Source organism: Neovison vison, chromosome 1, assembly GCF_020171115.1.
Source record: "Neovison vison isolate M4711 chromosome 1, ASM_NN_V1, whole genome shotgun sequence".
NCBI lineage: Eukaryota > Metazoa > Chordata > Mammalia > Carnivora > Mustelidae > Neogale > Neogale vison.
In genome coordinates, this window is record NC_058091.1 from 208,819,159 (window position 1) to 208,844,371 (window position 25,213).

At 36.4% G+C, this 25,213-nt stretch overlaps 2 protein-coding genes and 1 non-coding gene across 8 annotated transcripts in view; 2 read left to right on the plus strand and 1 right to left on the minus strand.

Annotated features, from left to right (window-relative positions):
* XRCC4 (X-ray repair cross complementing 4) overlaps positions 1-175 on the minus strand; it is a 269,572-nt gene extending 269,397 nt beyond the window's left edge. For 4 of the 6 annotated variants that reach the window (XM_044266115.1, XM_044266114.1, XM_044266116.1 and 1 more), the window contains exon 1: positions 144-175. The gene's annotated coding sequence lies outside the window, so the exon portion shown is untranslated. Of the gene's footprint in view, positions 1-111 lie in introns of all 6 variants that reach the window. The other 2 variants (XM_044266113.1, XM_044266117.1) reach the window with 2 other exon arrangements.
* A 206-nt stretch (positions 176-381) lies between these two features.
* TMEM167A (transmembrane protein 167A) lies at positions 382-21,910 on the plus strand. Its single transcript, XM_044266118.1, has 4 exons — positions 382-439; positions 8,337-8,446; positions 13,277-13,311; positions 18,036-21,910. Exons 1-4 carry the CDS (start codon positions 437-439, stop codon positions 18,104-18,106), a joined length of 219 nt encoding a protein of 72 aa, XP_044122053.1. The 5' UTR covers positions 382-436; the 3' UTR covers positions 18,107-21,910.
* Positions 10,324-10,458, plus strand: LOC122898333. The gene has a single exon (XR_006383000.1). It is a non-coding gene; the product is annotated as a small nucleolar RNA U109 (small nucleolar RNA).
* Positions 21,911-25,213: the final 3,303 nt, after the last annotated feature.

Consider the following 25,213-nt stretch of genomic DNA (forward strand, 5'->3'; position numbering starts at 1 on the left):
AAAAATCATGCACTGAGGAATTCTAGAGGGAAATAATAGGGAACTAAAAAAGAAAGTGAGAAACAAACAAACAAAGGACAGCACAAAGGACCATTACTATTACTAACTTACTGAACTACGCAGCTCACACTTCCGCACCCTACCTCTCAGTGCCTCCACTTCCGGTCTCCTCCAAAAGGCCCGCTCCCACAGACAGACGTCCCGCAGCCAATGAGAGTGCGGTCCACTTCCGCCCGGACGCATGACGTATTTTAGCTCCTGCCTTTTCCGGTCGTGAGGAGCCTATCCTGGTGTCCGGGTCGCGCGGCTCGGGAGGAGGGACCCTGACAGGCCCAACCGGATGCAGGGAGGGAGCGAGAAGGGCAGGCGGGGCGTGCACGCCTCTTCCGCTCTGGGCCCGGAAGGGTGATGTGGCTGGGGCTTCGCCGGCCTCACTATGGTAAGAATTGGGGCGGTGGGGTCGCAGCCGAGCTTGGTGAAGGGGCTCCGGGCGCGAGCTAGGGCTGGAGGGTTGGGCGGCTGCCCTGGGCGCGTGGGCCAGGGAGCCCTGTCACGACCTTGATTCTGCCGCGGTTGGGAAGATGCTCAGGCCCTGGAACCATGTGGCCCCTGCACGCCCAGCCAGCGAGAACCGAGGCGAACCAGGGCCCACCGCCCCCAGAGAGATCCCGCGGCCGCAGGTCCCAGCGCCTCCTGCACAGTCCACTTTTCTGACTTGTTTCGAAGAACTGCGCTGGTTGCCTTAACTCAGTCGTGTATACAGACGCTTTCTGGTCACTGGCCCCTGGAGGCATGGAGCTTCAGTTTGCGCGGATTATTTCGCGTTCTCTGACGTCTCTACGGGCCTGGTCCAGCTGTTGCACTGTTGGTCCAAACCCCAAGCTCCACATCTTAATTGGGGTCTGTTGAGGTAGTGACCTTTCAGGCTCTTTCTGCTTTACAAACTGTAGGTTTTACTTATTGGCGATCTCTGGCGAAGTGGTTTTCCTTCTAGGAATGTACTAAAGGTGGTGTTTGACCTCGGACCTGCCTTCCCCACACATTTTTAAGGTTCTGTGTATTATTTTGTGTTATTGCAGATTCCTTTGATAGTTTGGGCCTCTTCGGAAAATTTAAAATGAGTCATAAAAAGTTTTCAAAAGAAACGCCTGGATCTCCAGGCAGAGAAAAAAGGTAAAATCAGCATGGGCAGAGGACAGATGTAGTGGTAGTAATAGTGAAACCTCCCAAGTTGTTTCAAGCCCTTTTACCTTTGTTATGGTAAATGCCAACAGCCTCTACACCCGGTGAACTTAATGAAATCCACGGGCCAGACGTTGCATTTATGAGCATATTTCTGGAGAAAGGATGCATGCCTTTATTATAGTATATCAAAAACAACCATGACCCCCCAAAAATCTATTGTGGAATGAAAGCTACTGAGCTTATGTTTCCCGAGGTTCCTGCAGAACCCCATATAGCACTAAACCTTTAGGCGTTTAATTGAAAACTCATTATTTGTTGCTTTAGGCCTAGTACTTTGATTATAGATGGGACACAAGTCACAGCGTTTTTTCCTGGAGAACTTAGAGAGAAAACGGCAGTCTATTCTTAGTCAAGAATATACTCCAGCATCTTAGCCTAGCTGCCACAACTGGATGAGTACATGTGCTCTTAGAGTGTCATTAGAGAACTATTACTTATTTAGAGAATTTGATTCCTTTTTCATTTGAAAAAGAATAGATGCTGTTACTTGTTCTCCTTTTTCTTTTCTCTCTCTCTCTCTTTTTTTTTTTTTTTAAATAATGTCTACCTGCAACAAGAGTCACATTCTCTAATGACTGAGCCAGCCAGGTGCCCCTAGAAATTGTCACTCTTAATTCTTGCAGATCTTCCTAGATGCTGAAGTTTAATCATTCTACTCATAGTACATGTCAAAGATTTATTTTCATCATCTTAGCTTCTTCAGACTAGCTACTAGCAAGACTGATACTGTGTTTAAGATTACCATTAACTTTTCAAAACTTCAGAATGCCTTTTTCTCCCTTTTAATATCCTTCAAGATTTATCTCAAGTTTTATCTCTTCCCAAAAATCCTTCCCTACCCCATCTGTTTTCTTCTTCTGGGTCTCTATTTGGGCATCCATAGCCCAGTATATACCTCCAATGTACCTCCAGCCATAGCACTTACCACAAAAAACAAACAAACAAAAACAGCAATACATTGCTGCCTATATTTCTTCCCTCTCTAGCTGGAGTTTTCTAGAGACCAGGTCTTCTAATATCTACATCACAATGACAGCTAGAGTTAGTACTCAGATGACTCTGCATTTGGGGAAAGAGAGTTATACCCAGTTCAGTCCAAATTTCTGAGCAGCAATAGTTTTTATAAGCTCCAAGTAATTTTTTTTAAGATTTTATTTATTTATTATTTGAGAGAGAAAGATTGTGAGAATGAGTAGGGGGAGGGGCAAAGAGAGGGAGCCCAACAACGCAGGACTCCATTCCAGAATTCTGGGATCATGACCTGAGCCGAAGGCAGACACTTAACCAACTGAGCCACCCAGGCGCCCAAAAGCTTCAAGTCATTCTTATGAACAGCCAGGCTTCATACCACATTTGACTCTAACTATTGAAAAATTTTCCCCTTTTATCAGTTTTTGTCATTTCTGACTGTATGGTCAGAACACTTCTCTTCATAACAGGATTTGCACTTTGGCCTTTGGATACTTTTGTCCTATCAAATTATCAAGAACATGTGAATCATTTATTGCTTCATTTTTTTTTTTTAAGTCTACTGCTTAGCGTGATTCTATGTATGCTTTCTCCAATTAACACCTTGATCCCCTTGTTGCTTATGTTTAGATCTCTGGTGTCTATAAAACCACTCTGGAACTAAGCCTCACAAACATAGCAAATGAATTATAGATACCATGACAGTGAGATGAAAATAAGTGCAAATGACCACCTGTTTTACCAATGGAGAACAGAATTGAGGTGCTTCTGCTCTGAACTGTACCTTTCCTCACAGCTCTGAAAGTTCTTTAAGTGGAAAGGTTAAGTAGAAAACGTCTGCATTTTTTAAATAGGACCAATGAGATCAAATGGGTATTTAGTCCAGCTCCTCATTTTACAAGTGAAATTAAATTAAACTGATAATTTAGAGGTGCAGATTTATCCAAGGGCATATATGTATATTGGTTTATTTCCTAAATTATGCAAATGCATAGTGACCACTGATGTTAAGGAGATAGGTTCTTAACATTAAAACATCAAGTAATCCTGAAATTATTCAAAACCAAGAAATCTTGAAATAATTCAAAACCAAGAATCCTGAAATAATTCAAAACCAAGAAATTGATTTCTTGGTTTTGAATTAAACCAAGAGAATTTGCCTACCTTAGAGTAAGTGCTACCTTACAGTAAGCAACCAAGGTTGAACTACGTGCTTATAACACCAAAGGTCAGTATTTCTGTGTGTTAATGGAAATATTATTAATCACCTGTGATTACTTATCTTGGGCAAGTGGGAGGGGAGGGTTGCATATTTATTTACAGGCTTCATTTATCCCTTCATTTCCATGTGTTCCAGTTTAAGAGAAAATAGTGGTACGTATAAATTTACAAGTACAAACTTGTTGGAAAATGCTGGCCTGACCTAGATTTGTAAATGATAAAATGCTGACCCACTTTTGCAGTACTGTATAATTTTTATCACAATTAGGTCAGGAATATCATTTCTGGGTCTCCTTCCACCTCCTGAGAGGGATAAATGACTAGTTTTGTGTAAAAAGCAGCAAGTCTTAAAAGAAATAATTTGTTACTATTTGGAGTTTTAAAAATTCTAAGTCTTTGGGTATTCAGCTCTTCTTTTAAAGTGAGTTTCAGTTAAACTGGAGGAATTAATACGTCAGTTACTTCCACGTAAGATGCAGCCAACATTTGAAGCTCCCATACAGTGTTATGCATGAAGAAGGCCCTTAATCAGTAATTGGTTAAACAGTTGATTTTGATAGTGCTAGAAATAAATGTATAAGCTATATCGAGCTCAAGTGATCCAGGACTAACGAAGACTGTAGGCTTAGGCTTTTCTGTAGATTAAGTACAGTTAGCAACCAATCACTGAGCACTCCAATTGAGCACTCCACTGAGCATATTAATATGTATATTTCTGCTGCCTTTCTCATTGGTTCTTTGTGCCTTTATACTGCTGGGATCTTTTCCCCTGTTTTTCTCTCTATTCCTAATGTTCCAGATGGTTTCTTAAACTATTTTTATATATACATTTAAAACAAAACCTTACACTGAATTCTTGCCCTATATCCAAACTTAATAGTTTGAACATTCACTTATGGCTGAAACAGGAAATTGTATCTTCTTAGGTAAAATGATAAAAATTGAATTTGCAATAAATATTCCTAACTTCAAATTGACTTGAATAAAGAATTTTTAAAAAGATGTATTAACATCACAAGTAATTTCTTGTTTTAGCACTAAGCTTTGCATCAACGAATCTTCACCTTTTCATTGATAAATTATTTCATCTGCTGTAGTGGTGGCCAGATGAAAGTGAATTATCATTATTTCAGAAGGCCTAACAAATTGTGATTTATTTCAGAATGATTATGCAAAGGGACTCATCAAGTTGATTTCCTTCTGGTTTTGATAATTTATTTAGTAAAATAGCACTAATTATCTGAAGCGCGTATCAGAAAGTCAAGAGTAGTAGCTAGGTCTGAAAAAGATTTCATGATCTGAAAAAAAATTAAACATTAAGTGAATTTTACCTCCCGTATCACCTTTTATTAATCATCTTTTCTTCTATTTTGTGATCAGTTTTGCTTACTTTTTTTTCTTAGCTTCTTCCTTTTTAATATCATTTTCCTATTGAAAATCCCAATTATTTTTCTACAAGAACATGAACATCTGTTTCCTTTCAACCTGAGATGAAAAGTTTATATCAGCAGACAACAGATGCTAAGCATTAAAAGGAATGCTTAGGTAGGGTAAGAAATGGTAGGCTAATGTCTGTAGCTTTGAAACATTCTTGTTTTGTCAGAGTCTGAGTACATCTAAAAGCCTTTACCACCTAAGATTATTTGTTTAAATTTTAGGGTCTATAAACCCCAGAAACAAAGTTGTATGTATCATATATTGCACACTTATAAGTGGGTTTTCATTTATAAATGATTTCACACACAAATGTATATATACACACACCACTTCTGTAATAATAGGCATGTCTCTAAGTGCCTCTTAAATTCTTCGATTATATAAAAATTCAAACATAGAAAGGTAGAAAGAAGAGTATAATGAAGCCTCACATCCTCAGCGTTTCCTTCAACCCCACACCTCCCACCACACACAATGGATTATTTAGAAACCAATCCCAGACATCCTATCATTTAAGCATTTTATTTTTTCACTATAACATTCAGGGAGAGAAAAAGTACGTAATGCAAAAATCGTGAAATTTAGATACTCCATTAGTAAGCCTGCTCATTATTCCTTAAACATGCAAATTCCTAATTCTGTGAGGATGTTTTCCATGCTTTTGTCTCTTTGGGAGCCTGTTCTCTATTGTCAGTCTAATAGTGCCCTTTCTTAGTCCTTGCTTTCTCCTTGAAGCTTTTCTTGACTTTTCTTTATGAAAACAGCATTTTTTTTTGCCAGTATGGCTTAGTTGCTGCTTAATACATGCTACAAAGAATTGCTAGTTACTTTTTTGAATGTATATCCTGTTCTAACTTGCTTATAACTGCTGTATGCCTCAGTTGTCTCATATATAAAATACAGGTATTAATAACACCTAACTCAAATATATGAGGATAAGCAAAATAATCCCAAACAAGCCTCCAGTGAGTATCCGTTATTGTCATTAGCTATAGACTCCTAGAGGGAAGGAATCCTGCTATGTACTTTTTTAATCCCGTGTCTAGCCTCCTGCTCCCGAAAGAGTAGATAATAAATATGTGTTTAGTTATGTTGACTGAAAAGAAATCTGTACTTTGTATTTCATGAGGTTGTTATCAAATACTGTATCAATATACTCACATACATGTTCAGAATATTTTTGAAAGATAAACATTGTGAAATACTGTCTTTTCTATATAGAATTTACCTTTAGAGTTCATTTATTGGTTTTTTTCAAGTTATAAAATTTGCATCACTTACTCTCATAAATGTAAAATTAAAATCCAGTTCAATAAGAAACCAAGACATACTAAAATATGTCCTTTGTATATCCATGAAGAAGTGATTTGCATACAAACTATTTAAATAGTAATTACAAATAAATTTTATATTTTCAGACCATAAAAATAACACTTAGAAAATCTAAGATATCCAAAAGAGTTGAGAATTGGGCTAAAAACTTTCCAAAGATAATCAGTGCTTTCTTCCTTCTTGTTTACATAAAGGTTTACACAGCTGAAGATATGCTGATTATGAAATTTTGTGTGCTGTTCTCCCTACTGCTTAGAATTGTACGAAGGCATTTTTTTTTGCCTTTAAGAATATTGATGAATGGCATGTGTAATTTCTTAATATTTTGAATAGTTTATAAATATTTATCATAAAAATATATAACAGGTTAAAAAATACTGAGTGTTTCTGACAAGGCTAGTTCTTGTTTTAGGATTCTCTTGGCTGTTACTGCTTATTTCTTTTTTCATATGAACTTCAAAATCAGTTGTGTATTTCAAAAATAATTGGTTGGTATTAAGTCAACTTTAAATTTATAGATTAGCTTTATAATTTTGCTTTCCAATATAAGAACATGGTATCCCACTCCATTCTACTTTAAGGTTTTTCAGTACATTTAAATGTTTAGTCAGTTTTGTTCTTTAATACCAGTGCTGCGTTTCTTGTTAAGCTTATTCTTAGATACATCAGCTTTTTGTTCTAGTTGCTACTGTAAATAGAAACTTTTTTTCCATTATGTCTTTCAGGTGGTTGGTAATGTCATTCTGAAGGCTGTTGATTTAAATATTTTACTTATGTACCCAGCCACCTTACTCAATTCCCTTATTGTGTGTGATTGTTTTTCACTAGGTTCTTTTGGGCTTTTCAGGTAGCACTTTACAATTGTTTCTTTGAAAGTAACAGTTTTGCCTTTCTCAAAACATTTTGCAGCTCTTTTTTTTTTTTTTTTTTAAGATTTTATTTATTTATTTGACAGACAGAGACCACAAGTAGGCAGAGAGAGAGGAGGAAGCAGGCTCCCCGCTGAGCAGAGAGCCCCATCCCAGGATCCTGGGATCATGACCTGAGCCGAAGGCAGAGACTTTAACCCACAGAGCCACCCAGGCACCCCACATTTTGCAACTCTTACTCTTCGTCTAACTTCTGACACCATAGGAGGGCCTTCTGAGTTACTAAATAAGCATATTGCTAGGTACTGTGTGAGATTGATACATTTTATCTACCTTTGTAATGGAAGTATTATTCTTATGTTACTATATATAGTGATATTCCTGCACTTTTAAAAAATTGTTTTAGTTTTTAAGCCATTACTTCTGGTCTCCTGTGTAATAGGTACACAGTCAGATACGTGATGAGGTGTTGTCTACTTTCAGGGATGAGCATTATAAAATATTTAACAGTTCCTGTGAGAACAGAAAGGAGAGTTCTATATGAAAAAAGGAGAGGGGGAGGCCAATGGGTTCAAGGAGACTTCCTGGGAAAGATAATGCTTGAACTGAATTTTGAATAGACTGAGCCCACCTCAGTTTTCCTTTACTGGAAAACGGATTTCCTGGGATACCTGTGTTAAATTTGTTAAATAAGTTTTAAAGAATAAACAGTAAATGAGCAAGTGGTTTTCCTTCACCAAAATCTAATAGCTTAGTTTAGTCAATGCATGGAACATGATTGCTTAAATTTAAAGTATTCTTATCCTAACAATTTCAGAATTGAAAGAAACTTTAGCCAACATTTAGTCTTATATACCCACTCTCCACCCAGTTTACAGATGTGAAAGAGAGACTGAGGTTAACCGTTCAGAGCCAAACTCAGAGCTTGTAAACTCTGTGCCCTGCCTAGTAGTCTGGGCTCCTAAAACATCTGTATTAATTACATATTGATTTGGTTTTGGATCCATGACATTTTCGGTAGTGTTTTCAAGTTCTCACATTTAGAATTTTTATTACATCTTCTGCATTCCTTAGCCCAAAAAATGGAGAGGGAAGTACACTCTCAGAATATTTTATGATTTGGGGTTTTAAGTGTTCACAGACATGCCATTCTGTTTGTCTTTGAGAAAAACAAAAGTTTAATTCTTAATATGGAATTGTCTGGCATTTTTTACCTATGCTCTTTTTCTTGTGATAATAATTTTTTTCTTTTTCTCTTTTTAGTCTGCCATTTTCAATTTTCAGAGTCTGTTGACAGTAATCTTGCTGCTTATATGTACCTGTGCTTACATCCGATCCTTGGCACCCAGCCTCCTGGACAGAAATAAAACTGGGTATGTTACTAATGATATTTAACCACCCAAATTAGGTCCTATAGACATTGAGGGTAAATTACCATAAAGGTCATTAAATAATTTGGTTCCTATATATAACTTCATTTTGTAACAGCTTTCTACATTATTTTCTCTGTTTTTAAAAATCTGAAATCTTTGTGTGCACAGAATCTTAATAAATAAAAAGACAAATATCAGAAGTGACCTGAAATGTGTCTATAAAGAGTACACTTAAAAAGATATTACAGGGTTTTTTTCATCTGGAATTAGAAATATAATTTAGCACTTTCAAAGATCGCATTTGGCCTTAACTTTTTATGCAATAATCAGTAAAGCTGGTTATTTAAAAAAAAAAAAAAAAAAAAAAAAACAAACAAAAAAACCAAGTTGGTTATCATGTTTTGAAGCATAAAACAGTTGGCAAACACTGTGTCCATAAAAAAATATGATATAGACATTTCCCTCTCCAGTCTAACACTGTTCGAATCATATAGGTTCCCTATTAGCATCAGAAAGCAAACATCTTCAGGGAAATATATTTAGCTAACTTAAAGCAATAGTAAAAATTAAGTCTTGGGCTTGACACATCTCTTGTATTATATGTTCACACCCTGAAAAAAATTGAGCTCAAATACAATACCACACAGAATTGAAATTTTAAAGTGCCATCTTTATAAAACAAAAGTACATGTTGAATTCAACCAAAAGGAAAAGTATATTAAAAACCATAGACTAGGGCACCTGGGTGGCTCAGTGGGTGGGTCTCTACCTTTGGCTCAGGTCATGGCCTCGGGGTCCTGGGGTCGAGCCCCACATCGGGATCTCTGCTCAGCAGGGAGCCTGCTTCCTCCTCTCTCTCTGCCTGCCTCTCTGCCTACTTGTGCTCTCTCTCTTCGTCAAATAAATAAATAAATTTTAAAAAAACAAACAAACCAGAGACTATGTGATGAAAGCTATGTAAATTTTCTTTGCCTTGAGTATTTATTAATTTCTAAGAGAAATTGTCTTAATCCTTCCTTAATAAAAGCCTATACCTACTTAATCATTTTAAGAAACAAAAGAATGAAAGAATATACTTCACATAGGAATAGTTATCTCCAGCACCTGTATCGGGCCAAATTAGGATCCTGCAAGGTCAAATTCTGTTTTTCAACTAATAAAAATCTGCAAGAGGCAAAGTGATAGCTATGAGAGTAATAATTTCAGCTTTTTCCTTCACCTTCATTCTATCTTTGAGGACATAATTAGCATTTATTCATTGTGTCATCTAAATTATTTAGTTTTTGTTACCATTTCTTCCTTGTTATTTCCTAGGGTTGTTGAAATATATATAAAGGCATAAATAGAACCTCTAACCAGTTTCAAATATTAAAAATCCCTAATCCTGTTCTAATATACTGATCATCTGTTTCTGTTAGCCTGAGGGATTTTATTCAAACTGCTGATGTTATTTGTCCAACAGTTTTTGTGACAATGCCCTTCTTCCTTTGTAGACGTTGACTTTTCATCACATTTTTTTCCTCTGAAGTCCTCTTGCACTTAGTCTTCACTTACTATGTCCATTTTTTAAAATCAGATGAAATTACATAGTATTTTGTTCCTTTGTTGAAGTTCTATAATCTTACTTGTTGCTTAGTTGTGCATGAAGCCTTTCCATGCAACTAAATGGTTTTATTCTTTCCCTTCTGCAACCCCTATTGACTTAAAGTATATGGTAGAAACCAGTAAACATCCTCATTGATGTTTGGCTTGGTACTGTAATATAATACATAACATCTACCTAATAAGATATTTAAGTGTTTATTTCATTATAAAAACAATCACGTTAATGGAATAGAATATCGATGCTTTGCTGCTGCTGTTACGGATAAAGTAGGTTGCATGTGGAAAAGTCTGCTCCTCATTCTTTGGGGAGCAGGAATACATCCATTACATGCTACATTAAAAAAGGAGTTCTCAGGGCTGCCAACCTTACAGTAGAGGTTGAGTAGTAGTATATTTCTCCTACATATAAGACCAAAGAACTAGCATGCCTACTTCTGTATTTTGAAGCATGTACTCATATAGTCAGCTGCTTGAAGGCTTTTTTTTAAAACTTTGCTTCTATTTATATAAATGTTAGGCCCCATTTTGACTTGTACATTAGGAATATTTTCTCTGGGAGCAATTCTTAGTGGGTCATTGTCCTTTTATAGTATATGTTCTTTTGAGACTCATAATAAACTGTCCTTTCATTATAGTGAATATCCCATGTTTAAGTAGAGATGTGTAGGCTAACTGGACAGTAGAGGTTCTTGATAATTTCACTCTTGAAAATAACAATTTTTTTTGCTGCTTCAAATAATACAGAACTAAAAAGCAGCAATAAATTATTGCTACTTTGCCTCATTTCCTGTTATCATAGACTTGATTAGCTTTATCAGCATATATACTTATTGGCTTATAGCCATAGAAACCAAGCGGTGTAATTGTATTGGTTTTTCCTAACTAATAAAGTTCCTGTGTTCTAATAAATAGCATTTGGGGCACCTGGGTGGCTCAGTTGGTTAAGTGGCTGACTCCAACTCAGGTCATGATCCCAGGATCCTGGGATTGTGGCTGACTTCGACTCAGGTCATGATCCTAGGATCCTAGGATCCTAGGATAGAGCCTCCATGTCTGGCCTCCCTGTTCAGCGGCAGAGAACCTGCTTCTGCCTCTGCCTGCCACTCTGCCTACTTGTGCATGCACATGCACTTTCTCTCTCCAATAAATAAATAAATAAAAATCTTTGATAAATAGCATTTTGCATATTACAGAAATATGTCTAGGTAGGGAAATATAAGGGAAAGGCCTAAGTAGTACTGATAAATCTCTAAGTTGCTTGAGTTAGGGAATTTTTTTTATTTATGTAGTTTTTAGTATATGTGTTGTAACAATTCCCTGATGATGCTTTGAGTTATTTCTAGGTTATCAAACCTGAACTGATCCTGATCGTGATCTTATAGTTTTAGATTATGTTCTGTGGGACTCTGAGCTTCCCATGGAGGAACTTCAGGTGTCCTGCCACTGGGTCCCACGTCCACAACTTTAAATCTATGGGCATGTTATACTCAATAGATTTTTAGAATCAAGGAACCATGGCATTGCAAATGACTAACTGATTGTCTTCAGTTTTTTGATGATATGTAAGCCAATTTTAAGTGACATCTAAAGTTACTATCACATGTGCCTTTATATATATATATATATATTTTTTTTTTAAGATTTTATTTATTTATTTGACAGAGAGAGAGATCACAAGTAGGTGGAGAGGGAGGCAAAGAGGAGGGGGAAGCAGGCTCCCTGCTGAGCAGAGAGCCCTATGTGGGGCTTGATTCCAGGACCCTGAGATCATGAGCTGAAGGCAGAGGCTTAACCCACTGAGTTAAGACAGTGGGTTAACACAGTGTTAACCCAGCCCATTAGTTACTATTCTGAAGAATTTCTTTGCAATAATGAAATCAATCCTTATAAAAAGCCTATGAGGGTGAGTTTCTATTAAGGAGAAACTTTGCTTACAGTTATGTAGCCAATTAAGTAGGATTAAACTTAGGCACAATCTGGCCCTTATATTTTCTTACATTATTTTCAAAAATATCTTTGATCTTTGTCCTTTTATTCCTATAGTAAAATTGTTGCACCTGTCAGAATATCCATCCTTCAAAATAAACTTGTATTTTTGCCCATTTCATGGCAACTGAACCATGAGACTTTTTGATTTGAGGTCAGGAAGTTATACTTCAAAGGAGGAATATATATAGAACTTAATTGAAGCAGTAATTTCTTTCATTCTTAACCACTCATACGTAATTATTTATCAGCCAGCCATCTCTTAGGGCCCCCCCCCCCAAAAATAACCTAAATTTCCCTGGAATTTACATATTTCAATTTTGTTACTACACCACTCCTAACCTACTGCAGTAATTACTACTGATTTATCTTGATTTGTAGCTATGTATAACACCATTCATAATTCTCTTCTTTTGTCAGAGCAACAAAATAGTTGTCTACAATGTTTTCATATCTTTTAGCTATCTCAGTTACTCAGTTGATTTTGTTTTAAATCTTCTACCTTTTTATACATGCTGAATAAGTGATATATGCATATAATTTGTATTTAATTCATAGTATATTCATTCAAAGAATGGTGATGAACAACTTCATTCTAATTCTTATTTTCAGAATGTATGTGTTTTAAATGTCATATTTAGTTAACTCATACACAGACTACCCTAAACTAGGATTTTGTACTTAAATTGAAAACATAGGCACCTATTTTTATATCCTTCCTTATTGAGTGACATAGTATGTAAATGCTATCACTGGAGTTCATGGTTATAAATCCTTTAAATATAGAACTACATTCTATAAAAAGTAATTTCCTTAGTGTGAATTTTATTATTTAATGACAAAAACACCCAAACCAACTGTGTTCATTTTCTCAAAATTAATGTTTATGTAAATTGGCATATATATTTTCTACTTTTGAGAATTAAGCACTTGAAGTTGACTGAATCAGTTCTACAGTAAAAAAACCCTGTGCACATTTTTGCTGCACGTATTAATTTACTGTGCGTTTAACCTAGGATACGACATATATTCCAGTTTGGAACAGTTTATATAGCCTGACATTTGATAAGCAAGTGTGTCCTACTTTCCTACATAAATGGTGGTTCAATACCAAATTTCAGTTTTGAAGTATCAAAAGGTAAAATGCCAGTTTGTATTGAATGCTCTGTAGGTTACTGAGAAAATGATTAACCTTTCTCACTAACTAATAGCTACTATTTCCTTTTTTATCATATGCAGATTGTTGGGTATATTTTGGAAATGCGCCAGAATTGGTAAGTGTCTGTTATAATCGCCACATCTTCAGCTGTAAATTGTGGGCAGTTTACTTATGCCATATTCACAGAAGGCAGACATCTGTTTTAAAACCCGCAGGCTTCCCAATTTTGAGCAGTTTTGCAAAAGTTTGTCGAATTCCCCCAAACTCTTTTCCTTACGCTATTTAATACTAGACATGGTAGATGCCTCATAAGACTTAATTAGCAGGAAGATGGAAACTACAAGAAAAATCTAATTCAAATATCAAATGCTATGCATTCCTAGTGTTGAGATTTTAGACAAATGTGTACAGTTTATAAGAATGCACACATTCTTATAGAGCATGCTGCTCTGTACAGCGGGTACTATTTTGATAAAAAGGATGAATTTTCCATCTAATGGAAGGCCCGCTAAGCAGTCGTCTAAAATTATTCACTTTATTCCCCTATGCTAAATCCAGGAATGTTATATGTTGCTTTTGGAAAGCATTAACTGTTTCACCTGTCAAACTCCTGTGATCATAACTGAATTTTGTTCTAATTGATTAAAGTTAAATATGATTATATTCTAATTTCTCATAGTAAAATTAGTAGTGTCATTGTATGTTTTTGTTCAAATAATAATATACTCTTAGCCCATCCCTATATGTATATAACATTTAGCAGAGTGCCTAGTTCATAGTAGAGACTGAAATGATTGACAAGTGAATGAATTAAAATGTACTTTACTGATGTAATCCACCAGTGTTCTTATAATAGATTTTACCCTTTTTAACATAGCTAGTTCAAAAAAAAAAAAAAAGCAATACAGAGCAATTTGTGATTGTTCCACTTGGACAGAACAAAATGAATATTTCTCCTCTTTGGAATTATTTACATGACCCCCTGAAAAAAAAGCTAGGTTTTAGTACTCTTCCAATATTTAATTTGTATGTAACTATTTTCTTTTATAAGGATATGACTTCCATAATAACAAAAAAAAAGTTGCTGTATTTGACAGTATAATTAGTCTGACGACAACCTGAATTACCCCAGTGAATCACTTTAAATAGGGGGAATTTAGGAGTCATGTCCCTCAGATAAGCTGTGTTCCATCCAGAGTATTATGTTTTCGTTTGGATTCATTTATCATAGATGTGGAAGATTTAGAAGATGGTCCATAACAGGAAACAAAACTGATTAAACATTGAGAACTACAAACTAAGATTTTGTAACATTTTAGAAATTTTTCTAAATAAAACATTTTAGAAATACATTGTTAGCCACGGATATAAATAATTATGAGAGAGCAAGTTTTCTTCCTTTGAGCTTTTAATACTAGGCAAGACCCATTAACAGTGAAGTTGTAAGCTTCACACAAATTACATAGAAGTCCTTTCAGAATATGTTACAATTAGATCACAAGATTCGTTGGTCTTTCAGGTGTCTTACTATAGAAAATGACAGTGTACTATAAATAGTTTCAGAGAAAAGTATTTTCTAGGCCCTCATCTTAATGTATTGATTATTGAAACAGACATCTTCTTGAGAATTCACTGTGCTTTTAACATGTTAAACTGTCCTTCCTCAATGTTCTTTGGACTTATTATCTCTTAGGGTGACAGACATGTGAATCTTTCTCTTGTAGAAAAGATCATTGACTTTAGATAGGTAAAGCACAGGTATAGCCTAGATAAGTTGTTATCAATCAGGACATTTTAATGGTGTCTGGAGACGTTTTTGGTTGTCACCACTAGAGTTGGGGGGACATATACTGAGTACAGATCATGGATGTTGCTAAACATATTAAAGTGCACAGAACAGCTCTTCACATAGAATGAGCCCAAAATGTCAGTAGTGCCCAAGTTGAGAGGGCTCAGCCTAGATTTACAGAGATCTGTGGTGCAGACTTACCTGACATCCAGTCATTCTCAACAGCTGCAAAGCCTAAAATAACAGTAGAAATCTTAATCACCTTAAAAATAACTGAGAAGGAAAAGATCAAGAGACAGAAGAGCACCCTTGATGGCTAATTCTGATAGCTAGTAGTAAATGTAAATATGTGTAAAGCAAACTGTTTCAAAGCCAAGTCACCAAAGAAAATGAAATAATACTGTCAAGGAACAGAGTGCAAAGAATACCTCAAGTATACTACAAAATGAGAACATAATGGAAGAATAGGACAGTTCAAATACAGTAAAATTTTCTGGATCAGAGGAATACTGAATATTCACTGGTAAAAATATAAGAAGTCTGGAGTTAGGAGATAGAGCTTTCATCTTAATATTATGAAGTTGCTAATTCACAAATAAAATATTTAAATTAAGGGATTTTAAGTTAAATGTGAAGGTATTTTTAAATCCATTTTGTGTAATAAAATAGAGAAGTTTATACAGCTTCATTCAGTAGCCAACCCAGGTGACCCTTTTCACAATGGTTACTTAAAAGTATAGCTGAAAGTTTAAGGCACCTAGTCTGTAGCTCTCTTAATGGTTTCCTGTGATATCATCTATTTTGATGTCTCATTATAAATTGTGCCTTTCTTTTTGCTTGGTCAGTTACTATTTTCATTTTTTTCTCTTGACTGTATGAGTGCCATACGTTAAATGGTTCAGTTAAAGTGTTCGTTCATGCCAGTTATGTGAAAGCAGTAGCTTTTCATTTTGGCAGAATGGCCCCAAAAACGTTGATGCTGATAGGCAGACTTTCCCAGCCACATGCTCCTCTCTCATCTTGACACAGAATATATCCACCAAGAAAGGATACAATTTTAATAGGAAAAGGTCCAGCCAAATCATCTTATCATGTTACACATCACGTTACAGCAACTGTTTCACATTCACTTAAACAGACCGAAGACCAGACAAGAAGTAACATTCTTACCCAAGTTCAACCGAAGATGTTTAGTTCTAACACATGGCAGTCTCTTTCAAGAAAATCAAAAACAGGAAAATGAAACCCATGTGTAAATACAGCATTCTAAGTTGGAAGATGAGGAAGAGAAGAACTTCCTCAAAACTTAATATCCAACAGATGGAGAACTTAGGGCAATATTAATTTTTTCTTTTAGGTGTTTAATAAGACGATATTGGACAATTAGAGTATCTAGCCCTAATTAGAGTAACTGGCTTGCTTATGAAATCCCCCTGAAAATTATGTCTGAATAAGGTTTGGTTTTGTTTGATAACTTGCCCAAAAAATTAACATCAGTTAAAAATGATGACCCAGGTTATTTTTTAGTTTAAATTGTTTTGTTTTGTTTTTTTCCTATTGAGATAGCAGCATTGTGAAAATGCTGTTGTCTCGCTTTTTAAATTTTCCTTTAGCTGAAAAGCAGCCCAATGTCTATGGACAGAAAAATGCTTTCAGAAAAACAATGAATGTTTCTTCTACTTATATATCTTCTGTGAATATTGTCACTGAGCAGACACAAAGGTAAAATTAGTAACAACATAACTGTGTGAGCTCTTTGAGGAAGCGCTGAAAAGAAAAAATGACCTTGAGGATTTTAGTTGATGAGGATGGTCAAGATTGATATTTTCCAGCGGTAATTAACTAAACTTGCCAAATAAAACAGTCCTTGCTGAAGGAATTTAGTTACTAGAGGGGAACTTATTTTATTTTATTTTATTTTAAGATTTTATTTGAGAGAGACAGAGATAGTGAGAGAGAGCACCAGTGGGGAGGAGAGGGAGAAGGAGCCTGGGGTGATCACGTGAACTGAAGGTAGACACTTAACCGACTGAGCCACCCAGGTGCCCCAAGAGAGCTAATTTTAAACATAGAAAAACAAGTGAGGGGAGTATATATAGTCTCTACTACAACACCAGGTATATGCCCATGATTATTTCTAGAAGTAGCACATCACTCCCTCTTCTTTCTTCTTTTCTCATGCACCCTCAAAATAGCGTAAGTGACTGGTGCTTTGTGGAACTCTACAGCCCTTCAATAAATGAAAAGCAAGAAAGAACAAAATGAGTTTGGGATAACTCAAAATCACAGGGTCACTGTTTGTAAGACAGCTTCACAAGCCAACTCCATTCTACTTCAGGCAAAGGAAAATCTCCAAATAAAAACAACTTTTAAACACATGTGAAAATTGACTCATAAAAGTGGCTGTTTTAAGTTCTACATTTCTAGCCCAAGAGTAATCAAAGTTTCTCTTTAAACTGCAGTTAGTTAACATACAGTGTAATACTAGTTTCAGATATACAATATAGTGATTACAATACTTCCATGTATCACGAAATGCTCATCAGGACAAATACACTCCTTAATCCCCACCACCTGTTTCACCCATCCCCCCACCCACCTTCCCTCTGGTAACCATCAGTTTGTTCTCTCTATAGTTAAGAGTCTCTTTCGTGGGGCATCTGGGTGGCTCATTCGGTTAAATGACTGCCTTCGGCTCAGGTCATGATCTTAGGGTTCTGGGATCAAGCCCTGCATCGGGCTTCCTGCTCAGTGGGAAGCCTGCTTCTGCCTCTCCCACTCCCCTTGCTTGTGTTCCCTCTCACCCTGTGTCTTTCTCTGTCAAATAAATTTTTTTTAAAAAATCAGCATAATTTAGCTCATTCTGTATTGTACTTGCTTTTATGCTGCAGCCACTGCTTGTCTGGCCCATCTCCCCAAATGTATGGGCCCCCTAGCCAAGAACTTTATCTTGAGCCTCATGTACTCCTCTCCCCTCTCCCGTAGTAACCTTATCATATCCATGATAACTTAAGTTAATCAACATAAACATCTCCCCTTTTTTTTAATAGGTGAACGGAAGAGTCCTTACGTTGCAGTATGCTGTATAGTGATGGCCTTCAGCATTCTCTTCATACAGTAGCTTGGAAGAATATCAGAATTTAATTGCCATCAGATTTCAGTATGGGAAAGGACTTATTTACAGAAAATAATGGAATGAATGGTTAACCCTTTTATCTCTGAACATTGAATGAGATAAATTTCCAGCTGCTGTTCTCTATTTTTATTATTGGACCAATGTTCTATATAAATAGGATGTAACCATTTAATACTCAAAGAGTTTAATATGTCTGTAACAATCAACCTCAGTACTGTCACTACAATATAACATTCTGCAAATGTTATTCTGTTATGTCAGATACCAGTTTTTCGTGAGGTATCTCTAAGGCGCATAATAGGAAACAAAATTGGTAAATGACCTAAGTTTCTTTCACTGTGATTTGGGAATGATAAATCCTTATAGAATGAGACATTTTTCTGGACTAGCTTTTTTATTGGGGAAAAAGTTGAATTTGTGTTGGTAAGGATTGCATTCATATTTAATAATGCTTGCTTTTTCCTCTGGTTACACCAGAGCATTAACAGAGTACCTCGAAGCAAACTCGCTAGTGTATCACAGGTGTCTCAGCTATTTAAAACAAGCTATGCAGTTCTTAAGGAGGAAGATAAATGAGATCAGACTTAAGAGTAGTACTGGGAAGATGTTCATATTTAGCATAAAAAGGTTTAGAATAACTGACTGGTATAGTAGCCTCTGAAAATTGGACCGGCTGTCTGTCATTCTCTAAATAAGACTGCGTACTTAGAGTGAAAATAGCAAAATAGAACAATTACAGAATGATAATCCTGTTTGTGTTTTTCATTCTTTTTAGTGTCAGGTCTCCACTTACTTTAATTGCCCCAAAACACAAACTGTATTTTGTGTGTTTTTAAATACAGCACTTTAATGTGTCTAGTTTACTTTTTATATGTCAACTTGAACGAGAATCTTCTGAATAACTCAGTAGGTGATGATAAACAGTTTTCAGATCTGTTATCCATGTAGCTTGTCATAAGTGTCTTTGGGTTTTGATAACAAAGAAATACCTTCAACAGTTTCCATCAAAGCAAGAGAAACATTTGGAATATGACTAAAAAATTTTGCAGTAGAGCGTTATTAAAAGTTCAGTTAACATTTTTTCAGTTTCAGCTGAAATTCAAGCTAAAAGGAACATAAACATCTTAGCTAAAAATTGCCCATTGTAGGTAGTACTAGTTAGATATTGTCCTCAGCTATTAATTCCTTTTCTTTTTTTAAGAAAATTATTTAGAGTTATTTGAAAATGAGGCTGCCAGTAGCTCTTTCTGTAGAAACAACGTTTGGAACTAAAAGCCATCTATTTTTAAAGACTACTTTAAAGTACTTGAAAAGAATTCTAGGAAACATAAGAAAAGCTTGTTAAGCATTGCTTGCTTTTCTCACAAAAGATAAAAGCTGCTATAGGCTATCAATATAATTGTTTATTTTACATTTTTGGCATATCTTTCTGGCCAAAAGTTACATATTTTGCTTTAGAGAGGGAATCAGGTTATGATCATTGTGCCTACTCTGAACTGTCTCTTGGGCTTTGCATTAGGTCAAGAATTTTTAGGGTATCCTAAAAATAGGACTCTTATCAGCATATACATGCAGAGTAAGTCACCTTTCTGGGTCTGGTTTCTGAGCCCATCTGTTGTCCCACTCTCCTGCCAACTAGACTTTCCAAAAGCTATGTCAACTAATCTTTTATATGCTAGCACAAATCTAGTATGAATAAAGGCAAGAATATTCTAGGTAATCAGTTCTAGGGCATTTCTTTAAATTTGGCATTTTGGAGAAGCTAGGTGGAAAATAGAGGAAGAAATAATTTCTTTGAAAAATCTGTGGTAACATACAAAAAATTTTACTGTGTGTAGATGCTCAACAGAGTGGGAGGCAGCTCATTTCTGACCCTAGACACTGTGACCTTTTGAAACACAAGCTCTTTGGGACACAGAGAAAAGGATTCTATGATTCTATGAAGAAAAGCAATTAGCACTTTCTTTAATGTAGTTTTTTCAAAGAGCTACCACTGAATCCTGTTCTCTAACCCAAAGGGCAGCGTAGGTAGTTTTAGGCCCACAGAATATTCAGATACTCTTGTTGTGCTCTTGGTGGGGTGGTAGGATGCAGAAGAGGATTAAGGATCAATTTAGCATCAGATGGACTGTCTCTGTCACAGAGACTTACTACAGGGCACTGAAGTCCACAGCTTACCAAGGTTTGAATACTCTGCGTAACCTCTTTTCTGGCTCCAGAATGATTTTATTCCATCTCTCCTGGAAATTGTTCGGTGCTGATATTTTAGTTCCTGAATGGGCTCAGCTGTGTCCATGGCAGGAACTGGTCTTCTTTTGGGGCAGTCTTAAAAGATGGTCAGTCAAAAGGCCATTTAGTCTGTTGGATTCCCTGCATGGCTTAAAAAAAATCTGGATTCAAATCCAGTGTCTTGTAAATGCCTGTGCTCCTATGCTAGGCATTTTCCATGTTCAAATGCAAAATAGCCCCTTCATACTGGGAAGAATAGTAATAGGTAATTTGTAACAGATTCCTTCACCCTAGTAATAGGCAGATCAGTCTCATTTTATCTTAGGACCTAGAAGAGGTCAGAATGAAGTGACAAAGTAAAAAATGAACATTCTCTCCCTAGTTTTGTGGGAAAGGCCTAGTATTTTGTAAATAGAATTTATACATTTGACCATTCTTTCAAGAAGCATTTATGGAGTACATGTAGTACCTTATCACTGAAGACAGAAAAGCAAGTACATAACTTCTGTCTTTTAGTAGTTCACAGTGCAGTAAATGAGAGAGATGAAATTACTTATACAAACTGCAATGTGATAGTGCTTATTACTGAAATAATGCTGGGATTCTAGAAGAAAATAAGGGTGACACCTTAGAGGTAAGAATTTCCTGCCAGAGAAGCAGTGCTTAAGCTGAATTTAATATGCAAAAGCACCAGTGGTATATTATGAACTATATATGAACAAGCACCTAGCTTGTTGTGCCACTTGGGGAGTATCAAGACAATAAGCCTAAAAAGGTGAACTGAGGCTGGATCCTAGAGGGTCTTTAATTTTTTCTCACTACTATTACCTACCTCAGAATTGAAGTTAAGTGAATGTTCCCTCCTGCCTGACAAAAAGACTTGGGGGAAAAAAATCTTATGTGTATGTGTAAACAAAGTTAAATATATCCATGCAAACCTTAATTTGGACCAGGAATACAATATTATACTCTCCAGAGACTCACCTGCGTAGTCTGTAAAGGCGAGGTAACATTAGTTCAGTCACGTATTTTCAACAACTCTCAAAAGCTTATACTCGTCACTGCCTAGAGCAGCCATGATTCCTAACGCACACATCCGCACAAGAGGTGGAGGGGGTTGCACTGTGTACATTTTCCGGGTGCAAAGGAAAGATTTCTAGGAAACAAGGACCTGCACTCTCTTCAAAGCCTTTGGGAAGTTACTGGATCATAGGAAGCTGAAAGGAATTGAAGATTCTTAGGGACCACTTTGAACTATCTCTGGTGTTCAGTAAACAGTAAATGTTCAATATCAAAGTGAGTAATAGCAGCATTGTGAATACGACAGCCTCGTCAGTCTAAATCAGCAAGTTACTACTGGCTTCCAAACATAGCTTCATAATTATGTCATGCATACACTACCTTTCATGGTTTCTTTTACTTCACCCTAAATCAGTACCAAAATGATTCGAAATGCAATTCTGGCATCAAAAAAAGGGGAAGGTGGAAATCTATTTCCTGTGATTTTAAGACAACAGAATCATCCTGTGTTGTGTAATAAAAATCAAAACAAACTCTCAAGAGCCTCCCAATTTTGTCTTACTGTCAGATGAGTGAGAACAGTTTCTTAAGAGGTTAAAAAATTGAAATTGGCACCTTTTGAATAAGATGGGGAAAGAGAAATGTTTATGTTAATTTTACCTGTATTTTAATTCATGGCTTATCAAGATTCTGGGGGAATTTTTTTATGTTGTTTTGCATCTTAAAGCTGTTCTATTATATTGCCATTTCTCTGAGTGAACCTTCAAGAGCCTAATTGACGTGCTTCGGATATGAAGTCATTAATTCACACACCCCCAGACACAGTAGAAATTGTATTCTGAATGAAAGTGACAGTATTAATATTTGACAGTACTTTAACCTTGTCCTCCACTAAGAGTCTTGAAATACCCAAACATTCAGTCCAAAATCTGTGAGCAGTGTCCGTCAGTTATTCAGACAATTTACACCATTTATTAGGAGATATGACAAAATTTATATATACTATGTGCCTTGCTTTGCACAGCATGGTCTTTCTACAATTACCTTTCCAGCAGTGAACTGACATAGATTAAATTTTTGTTACACCTGTAACTGGAAAGGATGTATTTAACCAAATGAATTGGAACAACTATTTTTTTTTAGTTGAACTTTGAACTCAAAAAGCATTTCAGGGGGCACCTGGGTGGCTCAGTGGGTTATCTTCATCTTTATCTTCATCTCAGGTCATGGTCTCAGGGTCCTGGGATTGAGCCCCACATCGGGCTCTCTGCTCCGCGGGGAGCCTGCTTCCTTCCGTCTCACTCTGCCTGCCTCTCTGCCTACTTGTGATCTGTCTGTCAAATAAATAAATAAATAATCTTAGCATTTCAGGTATGAATAGAAAACACTCTCAGTTATTTCCTTCAGTGTATACCGTAAACCTCCCTCACTACTCCATAACTGCCAGTTAATCTGAGACGTTATGGAGAAAAATCCCTAAATTTCTGATTCCTAACTCAGGTCAAAACAATTTAAAATGGCTTTGCTTGAGAACACTGAATTTAATATAGTGGGAAAGCAAAATGTGTTTTCAATTCAGAGAGTTTGTATTAATTTCCTTAACCATAACAGATTTGTCTGGAAAAAACATAAATATTGGAAATAAGGGTAAATCACTTCACAGACACTATATGGAGGATGAGAACACTCAAGAACTGCAAAATACCAGGGCTTTATTTGGTAAGGGAGTAACCTGGGAACAAATGTATAGTGATTGAGGGTGTGTAGCCAAATTGCCAAAACATGTAATTTATGAGTCATTTCAACATTTTTGATCAAGTATTACGTCTAGACTAAATGTTGGAAGAATGATGAGCAAAGGTACTGTTTAAAAAGAAGTATTGAACTGTTAGGGCATGAAGCATTTCAAGAGGGCCAGGACTGAAGAGAGTATTTCCAGTATTAAAGTGTTTAAAGTGACCTCCCAGCTCAGAGTAACACAAAAAGATTTGACATGAGGAATTGAAAGTTATAAAGATGGATTGTTCTCAGTAACATTTCGTTAGGGCTCCTGAAAACCAGAAGATAGCATTTTCCTTTTTATTTAATAAGTAAATATTCACTTCCTTCTTAATTAACATGTTATTCACAATGGAAACTTTATTAATTCTTGGAAAATGATGAGAGTACTTCGACTTGTAAAATATAAGAAGTTTGCAATATGAAATTTAGAGAGCTGTAGAACACAAAATATAGGGTAATAAAGTGGGATGGGTTTTCTGAAAATTGAGTTTTATAAGTAACCTAAACCTGACTCAGATCTCTGTTAATAGGTCACATTTTTAGCTCTAAGTGAATCAAAGCCAAAATAACATATAGTGACATAATTCTAAGCCCACAAAGTAAAATTGCATTCATACTACTGGCAACTCTGTTTTTAAGTATTAACCATCACAAGCACCTTTTCAGAGAAGTGTAATTGAATCTGTTAACACTTAGAAATTGGATATAGGGAACTACTAAGATGTTGTCTGAATCCCTAGGCAATTAGTCTGACCTCCCATGAAGAACAGGAATAGGGGTAGGACTCAGGATAGCACGTATTGCCCTCAAGGAATGGAAAACTAACCCCTCTGATATTGCTACCCCCAAGTAGGGTCCTCCATCTCTCCCTCTCCATTCCTAGAAAAATCCGTTGAGAACTGGCTGTGTGCCAACTACAGTGATAGGTTTGGGGTATATAGTGTGGAACAAGACAAATACGTCTCCTGTCCTGGAACCAAGGTTGTAGTGAAGACCAGCTAATCAATGAATTAATTACATGAGCAAACACGATCTCTGGTAAGGACCTTGGAGAAAACAAAGGATGATTTGGAGGGAATGGTTAGAGGCCAGTCCATGGAGTCGAAGAGAAAGGACTTGAGGATTGAAGTGGTGGAGAAATTGATAGGAAACTAATATGAGGAATATTACTAAGACAGGTGTCAATTTGGTACAAAAGCAGACCAAACCATGCAGTTCTTTGAACCACAGAAAAGGCCAGTATTGTCATACAGAGGATTTGACCTTCCATAACCAGAACCAGTGTAATAGTCTCAATAAGGCTAATGTGTTTGCAGTACTGGAGCTGAAATCCACAGGGCAAATAGTCAAGAAGGGAGAGCTAAAGGCTGCAGAATGGGCTAAAAACCCATGTCAGGTGTTGCTCTGATATTGGTGCTGTGGATATCCTGCAGAAAGAAGCCAGTGACCTTCATCTCGGAGCTAAAATACACATGTGGCAGGAGTCAGAGAAGCTAAAGGAAAAGGTAAGAACAGTAGCAGCCACAGCTGTCCCCTCACACTATCAAGTTCATCAGCATATCTCTGACAACATGTATGAGCTATTGAGAGGGCTATTGCTTTGCCTCTGACCTCCAAGTTTCCTAAAAGACTCTCCCATAGCACATTCTCACTGGAGCCTTACAGAGAAGGGAATTCTAGCAAACGTAGGTTAGCCTAACCAAGTTGACACATCACAGGGTCATCATGCCCTCTAAGACCCTCTTACCTGGGTCTCTCCCCAGCAACTCCAACTGCTTCCCTTCCAAACAACTGCTCTCCAACAACTTCCCTTCTAAACCTCCTCATTCTCTTTCTGAGTTTCCCTATTTTTGTAAATAGTACAATTTTTCTTATATTACCTAAACTTTCTAATTCCCTAAACTCTTTTTCTCTCATATCCCCATCTTGCTCCCACCAATATGTAACTTAGCTCTAGCATTTTTACCTCCGCAGTACTTGCCCCAGGCATAGGAGTTCAAACTCACCTGGTGATGATACAATCCCACACATTGATTTCATACTCCGTTTGCTATCTGCCCC